The 12,725-nt window shown below is 43.0% G+C and overlaps 1 protein-coding gene across 2 annotated transcripts in view; it reads left to right on the top strand.

The window, feature by feature from the left end:
• The window catches only part of OC90 (otoconin 90), a 265,718-nt gene that overhangs the window by 19,066 nt on the left and 233,927 nt on the right, over nucleotides 1-12,725 (top strand). For both annotated transcript variants that reach the window (XM_073679899.1, XM_073679900.1), the window contains exon 3: nucleotides 10,082-10,156. In XM_073679899.1, the coding sequence (XP_073536000.1) occupies nucleotides 10,082-10,156 (75 nt within the window). The remainder of the gene's footprint in view (nucleotides 1-10,081; nucleotides 10,157-12,725) is intronic.

Genomic DNA, 12,725 nt, shown 5'->3' with positions numbered 1-12,725 from the left:
AGAGGGCTGCAAGGTCTGACCAAGTGTGTTTTCGTGAGGAGGGACTTTGCGCTTTTCACATGCTTTCTCTTTGCTTTCTCCGCTACCAGCACTATTGTCTCGCAAGGTGTGGGAAAGACTTAGTGCAATACAAAGAGAAGAAGGAAAGAAAGACCAGACTCTAGGGAAAGGGGGGAGTGGAGACCTCCTCGCTGATAGGGGAGACAGGGGAATATTCTAACGTCACTATATTGGCTCTTCACCAATCGCTGCACATGTTCCTCGCCCTGTCTTTCCCTGGCATTGGCTAAGGCTAGGGAAGGGAGGAGATGAGCACTAGTCGATCCCCACTGAACACTGAAGACAACAAGGGAGGAGAAACAGGGGCAAATAGCTTACAGTAGCTTTAGATCACTCCAGACAAATGCGCACACGTCCTCAGGCACCAGAGAGGAAGAAGTACTGCTCTTGCTAAAGCCTTCACAAGGAGTAATGAATATTGCCGGCAACTCCCTCTGGAACACAGTAGGTATTTATACACCCAAGCCGGGGTGTTTATTAGCCAGAGGAAGATAGCCACTGGGTACTAGAGACAGCCTCTAAGATCTCCTGCAACCCACTGCAGGGCGACTGTCTGTCACTTCTTACACACCTGTAACAACTATAGGCTGTGTGTGTACTGTGCGTGTTGACTGATTACTTCCACCCATTTTACCATCTAAATCCTGAATGTAGCACCTAAGGGACATGTGTGTCTCTATTTCTTGAAACAAAGTTCCCACAGGTTTTTGAATAGTTAACCTGGCAGGTATATTTAATCTGAGTACTTTAAATTCTGGCCACGTAACTGAGAAGGCTATATGTACTTGTCTAATGTCTAGGGAAAGGGGACTCAGTGACTTTGTGATATAGCTAGTACCGGGGGCTTGAACACAGTGATATAGGAGGTTAGCTAAATAGTAATTAAAATCTATCTATTTCACAACCGGGGCTTCAAAGATTCTCAGATACTGTTAGGTGTCGGGCGTTTGCTGAATTTGAAATGGGTTCAGAGCCATCAGGGAATTCTGTGGTCTCCCATTCTGGTCCAGCCAGGGCTGATGCTGCTCAGCATTTTCATCAGTCCAAACGCCTAGCTGGTGCACGAGATGGACTAGTTGTTTCCTGGGTCTTTATCCCTAGCAACATGAAGCGTAGGTTGCAGAGGGAAACAGGGCTGCTACAGCCTAAGTTCAGGATTCTCTGCACTGAGCATGCCCGTGACATGGTGGACCGTGATTGGTGGTTTGGGAGTCAGCTGATCCGGTGACCTGGCACCGCCTGATGGGTCGCGGGTGACGTCACCAATGGTGCGACGGTGGGCAGGGCTTAATCTTTAAAAAGCCCACCCACAAACATGGCGGCGCACTCTGATCATTGAGCAGTGATGGTGTTGTGTGGACGCTTGGTCGTTTGAGCTCCACGGGTGCTTTAGTGGAAATAGGCAGGTAGCTTCGTCTGACAGTCTGGCTCCAACTAAGGGGTCGCCATACACCCCGAGCAGTCTATAGACGCCGTATTCGCAGTACTGCCTGTAAGCCACATGGAGAGATTCTCCTCAGTCCGGTAGCATGCCAGCTGAGACCACTTATACACCGGCGTGAGTCACACACTCATCCCAGCGCCAACTGTGTAGTCCCTGTGCTGCAACAGGTCTACAGATACTTTATTTATCACACATCTCTCGTGCAGTTAACGGAGATAGTGCGAATTCCTATTCCCGCTCCGGTGTGCTGTAACACGGAGGGGATTGTTATTTAAGTTGGTTGTTTTACCTTCTCACCTGGAAGGTGTTCGGCCGCAGTCCACCAGGCTGCATCGCGGACCCCGGGGTCTGTTGCGTTCCATTATAATAAAGTTGTTTGCAACCGTCCCCTTAACAGATACGCTGAGAACACGCCATTTAAAACATCATATAAATTGTTAGAATATCTGTTTTCACAACACTTTCACTTTAGAAAGATCATCTTACGAGTGTCACACAAGGACACAGAAATAAATGCAGCTACGCTTAGTAAATGATTAGCCATAGTAGACTTTGATCTCAAGCTCTTTCTGAATTGTACAAGTTAGAACAGATACTATCTTATCACTTTAAGAAACTTCTCTCTGCGTGAATATTAACTGTTAACACTCTGTCTAATTTTACAGTTCTGAAGTATGCCAAAGACAAAACCAGTTTATAACCGATTTATAACCAATCCTCTAATCTTATAATGAGTGTATACAGAGTGAAATTAAAAACTCTAACTATACTACACCATACTACACTATACTATACTTATACGCTAGCTTCTACTGAAATGACCTCTGCTACGCTGCTCTTACCGGCAAATCATACACACAATATAAACAGATAAATACAGCTTATGATGACGCTACTACCGGACTTTGCAATACTATTCAACTGTGAATGTTAACTAAACACCTCTAATCCCTGTTACCGCCAACCTGGATTCGATGTTACAAATTCTACACTACTCTATATGCACAATGTACACATCACATACAAGCAGTTTCACTTTCAATTACATCAGCCCGATCTGCTAGTAACCTCTAGAAAATTCCTGCAGACTTGTAAGTGGTTGTTGCAACCACTTCAACGTTACCAGCCATCTGTGCAAAAGGAAATGTACTTGACTGTAGCACAGTCCATGAAGCGACCAGTTTTCCCTTGAGACTGGCGCACACAAAAAGTTTCCCTACCCTGAGGCTGATTCAGAATAATCAAAACTACTGCAACCTTTTCAATTCTACCATTTACAGGTTGGCGGTCTATTTACTGAGCAATATTCAACATTCACAGATGTAAGCAGCACAGTAGAGAGACAAAGCAGATAAGGCAGACAATTAAGGAAATGCCCCACATTGGGCGCCAAATGTTGGGTAACACGAAAGGTGTGTTCTCCTCTTAATTGTCTGCTGCCAAATTGTATATTGGATTTATACGGCCGGAGAAGTCAAAGATGAGCACTGAGTAGTGTCAAAAATGAGTTCTAGTTTATTGATCAGAATTATTTTTATGGAAAAAATCAAACACATTACAATATCGGCTTATCTCATAATTTTTGCTGACATCCGTTATCCACGTCCCATATTATTTCTTTACATTCATAAATCATGCCTGAGGTCGAACTGACCTCCAGCTTCCACATCAAGTCCAAAGTTCAATCAATATGATCAGTTAACTTTATAATTCTGTTATTTCCTCTAAAGCAATATAATTTCTTAGCAAAGTCAGTATTATCAGATTAATTTGTTTGTAGAAACAGAAGTATAAATTTTCCATCTGGTAACTGTCATGTAGCATGTAGACCTTTTTCCAGTATTTCATCAGGATCTAAAGACTAGTACGGGATGACACGACAGACAGGAGGCCATTTTTGATTATCTGTAATTATTTATACATATATTAGTAGGAAGTTATATATTCATATAACTTTCATAAATATACATAAATTTATATCCTTAACAGTGTTATTACAGAGAAATCCATGTTTTTCTTAATTTGTAAATGAGCTGTTAAGATCTATGGGCAGGACATAGATCTCCCCGAGAATCTGTCCCCAGAGCTTATTTGAAATGAAAGATTAGCCATGTTGGTTGTATATTTTAAAATATTATTCTGATTTCATCAGATAAAAGCAATTGGTTGATTAAATAGGGAAAAGTTACTTTTTTTTCTAAAAGAATTGGAGGGGATTTATGATCCCCTCTACACTAGAAAGCTGGCCTAAAAAAGTCATAAAAATGTTTCACTTTTTCAAAACAGTGTGTAAGGCTTAGAAAAAGCGATGAGGTGCAGATGCTGTTTCCGGGCGATCAGACAGCCCAAAGATTTGTCAAATTAATGAGTTTTATGAGTGTTTTCTTTGCCTTGAAGAGGTTTTGAAAAATATCTGGAAAAAATAAGTGCATGTAGATTTTTTAAATGGATCCTGAAAACTAGACACTGGCAAATAAAAAGGGCACATATTCAGAAAGCAAAAGGGGCTTAGGATTAAGAAACTGTTTTCCATCATGCAGGTAGCTAAAAGTTGTCCCAAATTAAGCAGAGTGTGAACCTTAAAAAAATTGGCACATCTTACTCCATTGGGCTAAGAGTTCAAGACTGGCATACAGTCTCAAGGAGTAAATATACTTACTGGTGATGTAAAGGACACACAGGTGGATGACTCGTTACAAGACACTGCTCTGATAACTGCTAAAACTGTGCCGAACTGTGCACCTGTGTGATCATGTGTGGACATGACCAGGACAGAATTTCATCCACAGAAAGTAAGCAATGAGTGTTCGTATTGAATGACGGCAAGCAGAGATCGAGAAAATCAGAAGGAATTAATGCAGAAAGTATCAAAAAAAAATTGTACAATTTATTGTAATGTACATAATACCATGCATTGTCTAAACATGAAATACCATCATAATCCACTAGAAGTAAACACTGAAGTTTAAAATTTTATAACTACAAGAGATCTCGAAAGCTGAGATGAATTGATACAAAAAGTATCTGAATAAAAAGTAAAGAACAATTCTTTTTTTTTTTTTTTTTAAGAATTCTTCTGTTACTTTTTGTGAGTTTGTTCCTATTGGTTTGGAACACAAACATAGAGCCGTTATTATAGCTGCAGCTGAAATTCATTGTAAGAAAAGTATGATGTCTTACTATCATTACTGCTATTACTACAGGGTGGTCTAACAAATGCAACTGCCAAGATTTCTGCAACTATTATAGGCTGACAAGAAAAACTCAAAAACTTTTCTTGAGTAGCTTTACTCTTCTGGTATGTTACTCTAAATACTTCATGCATCCGCAGGAAAAGTAATAATTTTGGTTATTCCTGGGAATCTCACCACTTTGTCCCCCACTGATCCCAAGATTAAAGTCCAAAGCTTCCCCCCGGTTGAGGATACAGACTACCACCCCATATAAAGTCTAAGTGGCTACCGGAGATAGCCGGACTCTGCATTGACCACTACCTGACATAGGATGTATCAGTATGTCCTATGCCAGGGCCAAGAGTATGCAGAGGGCCCAGGAGTTGTGTCCATACCATACATTTTGGGTGCCAGCTGTACTATACAGCCTGCACCTGCCTTTAACAACAGCGACCAGAGCCAGCTCTGATCGCTGCTGCTTAACAAGTTAGATGCCGCTGTCAATCCCTGATAGCAGCATTTAAAGTTTTGCAAACTACATGGCACCAATGATTTACCATGGGCTTACTGAAGTTCCCGTTTGCTGCCATATTTATACTCCCTTGAAACCCAGCCTCACATTTTTACTATATACCATGATATTGGAGTTTTGCAGTATACCGTATAAGGTTGTTTTCACATTGCATTCATGCACCCATTTATTGGCCCCTCAGGGCTTACGTCCGTACCCCCCGCAAAACGGGATTCGGACATATGCGCCAACGGGGCCATAGACTATAATGGTGCTGGCAGAGTGAACGTGCGCTCTTACGTGCATCATTTGTATATGCCTACTGGGGGTGGACACTCAGATTTAGTAGGTATACACGCTCAAAAATGATGAACGGCAGATCGCACGTTCGCTCTGCCGGCACCATTATAGTGTACTAGATGGTGGCCCGATTCGAACGCATCGGGTATTCTGGAATAGGTATGCGGCCGACGGGGCGCAATTAGCAGAGCGGCGTTTAAATTTGGCGCCCAAATCGCTGATTGGTCGCGTTCGGCAACCGCGACCAATCAGCAAAGCGGTGTTTAAATTTGGCGGCAATATCGGTGATTGGTCGCGGGCGGCGGCCAATCTGCGAACCGTATTAGTGAGGACTGGAGAGCGTGTTTAAATTTGGCACCAAAATCGCTGATTAGTTGCGACCAATCAGCAGAGCGGTGTTTAAACTTGGCGCCAATACTGCTGATTGGTCGCTGCCGCCGACCGCGACCAATCAGCAGAGCGATGCAGAGCGGGGTTTAAATTTGGCCCCAAAGTCACTGATTAGTCGCGTCTTACGGCCGCGACCAATCAGCGATTTTGCCGCAAAATTTAAACAACGCTCTGCTGATTGGTCGCGGCCGTCAGACGCGACTAATCAGCGACTTTGGGGCCAAATTTAAACCCTGCTCTGCATCGCTCTTCTGATTGGTCGCGGTCGCCGGCCTCAACCAATCAGCAGAGCGTTGTTTAAATTTGGCGCCAATCTCGCTGATTTGTCGCGGATGGCGGCCGCGACCAATCAGCAGAGCGGTGTTTAAATTTGGCGCCAAAATCGCTGATTGGTCGCGGGCGGCGGCCGCGACCAATCAGCGATTTTTAACACAAATGTCCGGACCTTTGTAACACCATGCGGATACTGTGGGGACATCAGTGGCTAGGGTGTGAAGGGAGGACCGGGGAGCGGCGCTGCGGGTCGGGATACTTATGCTGCGAGCAGTCGCTCATGTCCCGGGTTCTCGCAGTGGAAGTATCCGCACAGGCAGCGGCGCTCCCCGGTCCTCACTAATACGATTCCGCTCCCCGCTCCTCACCAATACGATTCGCTGATTGGTCGCGCTCTCCGCACGCGACCAATCAGTGATCTTGGCGCTAAAGTTAAACACCGCTCTGCTGATTGGTCACGGCCGCTGCCCGCGACCAATCACCGATTTGGGTGCCAAATTTAAATATCGGCCGCGACCAATCAGTACAGCGGTGTTTAAATGTGGAGCCAAGATCGGTGATTGGTCGCGGCCGATATTTTAATTTGGCGCCCAAATCGGTGATTGGTCGCGGGCACCGCCAGCGACCAATCAGCGATTTTTAACACAAATGTCCGGATCTTTGTAACATCATGCGGATACTGTGGGGACATCAGGGGCTAGGGTGTGAAGGGAGGACCGGGGAGCGGCGCTGCGTGTCGGGATACTTCTGCTGCGAGTGCCCGCTCATGTCCCGGGTTCTCGCAGCGGAAGTATCCACACAGGCAGCGCCGCTGACATCCATGTGGCTAGGGTGTGAAGGGAGGACCGGGGAGCGGCGCTGCGGGTCCAATTGGTCGCGGACGCTATTTAAATGTGCCGCACAAATCGTTGATTGGTCGCGGACTTGGCCCGCGACCAATCACTGATCTTGCTGCCAAAGTTAAACACTACTGTGCTGATTGGTCGCGGACGCTGCCGCGACCAATCACCGATTTGGGCGCCAAATTTAAATATCGGCCGCGACCAATCACCGATCTTGGCTCCACATTTAAACACCGCTGTGCTGATTGTTCGCGGCCGATATTTAAATGTGGCGCCCAAATCCGTGATTGGTCGCGGGCAGCGTCTGCGACCAATCAGCACAGCGGTGTTTAAGTTTTGCGCTAAGATCAGTGATTGGTCGGGTCCGAAGACCGCGACCAATCATCGAATCGTCTTGGTGAGGACCGGGCAGCGGCGCTGCCTGTGCGGGTACTTACGCTGCCAGAACCCGGGACATAGCGGGCGCTCGCAGCAGAAGTATCCCGACCCGCAGCGCTGCTCCCCGGTCCTCCCTTCCGCATGGAGGTCAGCGGCGCCGGCGGTCCTTCCGCTGATACCGGCCGGGAGATGAGCGCCTCGCGCCGCTCATCTCCCGGCTGCATCTCCGTCCCGCAGATGGGTCCGGCGGTCGGGTTCCTTCTGCTGTTGCCGGCCAGGAGATGAGCGCCTCGCGCCGGTCATCTCCCGGCTGCATCGCCGCTGAGCTCCGTCCCGCAGATGAGCCGCTAACGGCCGCCATCTTTTTTCAGAAATCCCGCGGCGCTGATTGGCCGCTGCCGGACCAATGAGCGACGCGGGATTTCCTGGACAGACACACAGACAGACAGACGGGATAAGACAATTATATATATAGATGGCCCCGTTTTGCAGGGGGTTCGGACTTAAGCCTCGACAAGCCACCGAACAGGTGCATGAATGCAATGTGAAAGCAGTGCACCCTAAGCAATCAACCAATTGAAGGATCAAGTTCCTTAGAAAGAAAAACAAATATGTTGATAAGGTATTCAAAAATCTTAAAAAATTTAAAAGTTTATTTTCTTAATCAAAAAATAAGATAATTTTTTTAGAAAATAACCAATGTAATATCACGCACCAATAAAATTCTGATCTATGAAATTCTAAAATTAATAAACCCATACAATATATACCATACTGAAAAAAAAATTTAAACACCTAAATTGTTGCTTTCAGTCACCTTGCATTCCCTAAAAATGGAACAAAAAGAGACCAAAACGTCGTATGTAACCTAAAACGGTACCAAAAATAAAGTACAACTCACTATGCGAGATACAAGTCCTCACAAAGGTCCATCATCAGAAAAAAATGACTTATCTTTGATTTTTTTTAACCCATAATTATTAAAAAAATCAGCATTGCCGAAATCGTACTGATCTAAAGAATCATTTTGCTAGGTCATTTTTTCCACACATTGATTACTACAAAAACAAAACCCAAAAAAACATTGGCAAAAAAATTGTACTTTTTTTTACCATTTCACAGCCCTTTAATTTGTTTTATTTCCTTTATTCAATATATTATATGGTAAAATGAATGGTGTCATTCAAAACTATAACCCATCTAGGCAAAAAAAATAGTCCTCATATGGCTATGTTGATGGAAAAATAAAAACTGTTATGGTTCTTGAAAGAATGGGAGAAATAAAATGAAAGCACAAATGCAAAAATTTGACTGGTCATGAAGGGTTATTTCATACCCTAATAATTACTACAACCATTAATAACTATTTGCTTAAGATTGATTTTTTCCCAGAAGATGTTAATAACTCTCTAAAAGGACCAATGTGGAGGACGGGAGAAAGCACAGGAGGGACTTCCCAGATAGGATGACATCTTGGGTACATTTGTTTCATATCATTATTAGACATAATGGAGCAAAGTAGCTCATTATATTTTGGACATGGAGTGTTACGGATTTTGGGGGTTAACCCAGAATCGGTGGAATTGTTTTATGCTATGATGGTGTCGAAACCAGAAGTTGTACCTCAGTCGTGGAATCTAGAGGAGCCCAAAAGGTCCCCTATGAGAAGACCTAATACCACCAAAGACCTGTGACATGTTTATAGAGGCCCTATTGGTAATTTTGCATGGGTCCCTCACAAGCTTCTACTTACACAGTTCATATTATAGTACAACTTTTTTGAGTAGACCAAAATTTGCCAATATGGAAAATATATGATGAAATTAAAATCTTAATAAAGGGGATGTCTCATTTGGAGGAACATTATAAATGTATACATTTTTCTACTGAGTATGTAGCACCAACATAGTCCTTGTCCACAATGGAGATCACAGACTAAGTCAGACACACAAACTCGGGTCAGTTCAATTATCAGTATATTTTCAGGATGAGGGAGAAAACAGAAGAACCTGGAGGAAATTCCATGCAGATGTCATCCTTGCTTGGGTTTTAACTTATGATCCCACTGATGCAAAGCAAAAGTGCTAACCACTGGGCAGCCGTGTAAAATATAAGAATAACGTCCCATGAGAAATACACAATATGGAGGTAACTTGTGGACTACGTACAATTATAGGGAATGGTGATGTACTATTCTGCAATTTATTGATGGATCCATTTAGAATGTTATCCGAGGTCACGTTGTCTTTGAAGATGGATAATCGGTGATCAGATAGTGATCTAGACATAGCAGGAGGCATGTACACATCCAAGTCATGGGTTGGGTGGCATTGAATGTCATCCACCAACCATTTGAAGGTTCACCAACTTTTTTGGTTCTCTGTCAAACTTCATACTTGGGTGTTTCATAAGACTAAGCATTACTACTTGTCCAGTCCAGTAGCCTGAACCCTGGTAGAAGCAAGACCTACAAATGACTGTATGGCTATGTTTCCACAATGAGCTTTTGGTGATTTTTTTTTTACGCTGCATATTTTTGAAAAAATGCAAGTAACCTATTTTACCGAATGGGTGCAGAAATGGTGCAGAAAATCTGAAGCATCAAAAACTCAGCAAAAGCTCATTGTGGGAACGTAGTCTAAAACACCACCAAAGCCACCTGGACTGTAGATCTGCATCATGTTCTTGATCATTGCTCCTTGTCTTTCAGAGACTACATATTCTCAAGAATCTGGAGCATCTCCTATGTTATCAGAGCTTTCCGACCTACCAATAAGAAACATAAGTAAGTAAGCTCGCGTGCTGCAATGATGATGACTACAATTCATATAAGTTTGGGAGTGTGTCATTCCGTGTCCACCAGTTTTCTGGCATCAAAAAGCAGCAAAATTTGTCAAAAAGTGCACAGTACAGTGCAAAAGTTTTAGGCGAATGTGGAAAAAATGCTGCAAAGTAAGAATGTGCACAAAATAGAAGTGTTAATAGATTATATTTATTAATTAATAAAATGCAAAGTGAATGAAGAAAAGAGAAATATAAATCCCATCAATATTTGGTGTTCGCTAGTTGCCTTCAAAAGAGCAACAATTCTTCTAGTTACACTTGTACACAGGTAGGGATTTTTTTAGGATTATAATCTGGCATATAAGTAACCAATTATTCCAAACAAGTGATAATGATAATTATTTTCATATGTAGGTTAAAACACAGTCATTAACCGAAACAAAAACTGAGTAGGAGGCTTAAAACTGGGTGAGGAATGGCCAAACTCTGCTACAAAGGTGAGGTTGTGTAAGACAGATTCTTGTCACAGTTCATACACCTAGGCAAGACTGAGAACAGCATCGAGACACAAGGTAGTTATACTTCATCAGCAAGGACTCTCTCAGAGAAAGATTCTAAAGCAGACTCGGGTTTCCAGATGTGCTGTTCAAGCTGTTTTGAAGAAGCACCAAGAAATGGGCAAAGTTGAGGACTGTAGATGCAATGGATGGCCAAGGAAACTTAGTGCAGCAGATGAAAGACATATCGTGCTTACTTCCTTTCAAAATTGGAAGATGTCCAGCAGTGCCATCAGCACAGAACTGGCAGCAACCTGTGAAACCCAGCTACACACATCTACTGCTCAGAGAAGACTGGCCAGAAGTGGTCTTCATTAAAGAATGTGTACCAGTGACAAGTACCGAGAAGAACTGATGAAGGCAAAGGGCGGTCTCCAAATATTGATATGATTTAGATGTTTAGATTTCTCTTTTTTTCATTCACTTTTCATTTTAATAATTGAGAAAGTAACCTATAAAAACACTTCTATTTTTCAAAGCATCCATACTTTGTAGAATTTTTTCCACACCTGCCTAAAACGTTTGCATAAAAAATTTCCAACTTTTTACTATTTTGCACAACCCACATCATATCTCTGAAAATAAATTGTCAGGGCTTAGCGAAAGGGGGATTTGGCCAACCACCATAAATGAAATTAATTATAATGTGAGGAAAAAAAATTGGTATAAACTGTAGCAGAAATTTACATCAACTCATAATCTGCGCCGATCAGCCCATTTAGAGTATCTTATTTTGCTTCAAAGCTGGCGTATGGAGCTCATGTCTTGACAAATTTTCACCTTTGTGTTTTACCTATGAGTAAAAAGTTGGCCAAGAAACTGGAAGATACATCTTAAAGGGGTTGCCCAATGAATACAATATAAAAGGCCGGAGAGTGTTTAAAGACTATGTAAACGTGCTATATTCCCTGTCACTGATCCCTACGTAACTCTGGTTCTGAGTTACATGGAGATCAATGACAGGAAGTATAGAATGTTTACATTTTTTTAAACACTCTCCTCTTTTATTTTTTACTTTTTTAATCCTTACTAGTCTACTACACGTGGGAAATGTCTGCATAGCCAATCACTGGTAGGGGCGGATCACTGCTGTGGCAGCTGATTGGCTGAGCAGGCATTTCCTGACATTTCCTGACATTTCGACATGGGGCTTGAAAGTAGAGAATAGCAATGAACATGTAAGTGATGGGACTGGAGTTTCTAATGGATGTATTTAGGTGAGCATTGTTTTTTTTTTTAATTTATACCAACTTCAGCCTTTTTCAAACAATTTTTTATCCACCAGACAACCCCACTACGAATTTAGCCCATAGGCAGTTTCCTTGATCAATCTGAAGGACTGGTATTAAAACAGCACACTGGGGAAAACTCACTCAGTAACTCACATTTACCAAGGTTGTCGTACTCATTTTCTGGAGTCATTTGCATAAAATTCTAGCCAAAATTTTATTTTATGTACAGATTTTTTTATATTTTGCAACAAAAAAGAATGACTGACCACACACAATGCTTACGTTTTTTTTGATCATGGCTTACTATAGGTGTAATTTGCACTAAATTGGTCATTATTACTGAACGCCAATACTTTGGTCTAAAGTAATGGTCTAAAGTAATCCAACTAACAGTTGGCATCAATAAGAGAATTTATAGTGGGATCTAAAAGGTTATGTTTCTCCTTGTGGAGAGTGACAAGCCAAGTCTGGCATGTCAGAGTGAGGAGACTTATAGGCCATGCATGTGTAGCGCCCCGAGGGTTCGGCCGCTACAGGGGTATTGCACCTCTGCCAGAGGTGTGATATTCCACTCCCGGGTAAGGATAGAGTATGGATCAAGACTCAGTTAGCTGCATACAGCACACACACCTCATTTCCGAGGGACAGCTCAATGGTGCTCCCACTAGACAGAAGTGCAGGCACGACCGACTATGTCCCTGGCTGGAGTGGGGAGGGGGGAGGAAAACCCAGTGCTGTAGGGGCAGATAGGGGTTGGTTCCTGAGCGTAGGTAGGAGCCCA

The sequence above is a fragment of the Phyllobates terribilis genome, unplaced genomic scaffold (assembly GCF_046119375.1).
Source record: "Phyllobates terribilis strain yellow unplaced genomic scaffold, ASM4611937v1 Scaffold_4__5_contigs__length_816908805, whole genome shotgun sequence".
NCBI classification, from domain to species: Eukaryota; Metazoa; Chordata; class Amphibia; order Anura; family Dendrobatidae; genus Phyllobates; species Phyllobates terribilis.
This window is presented reverse-complemented; position numbering and strand designations above follow the sequence as displayed.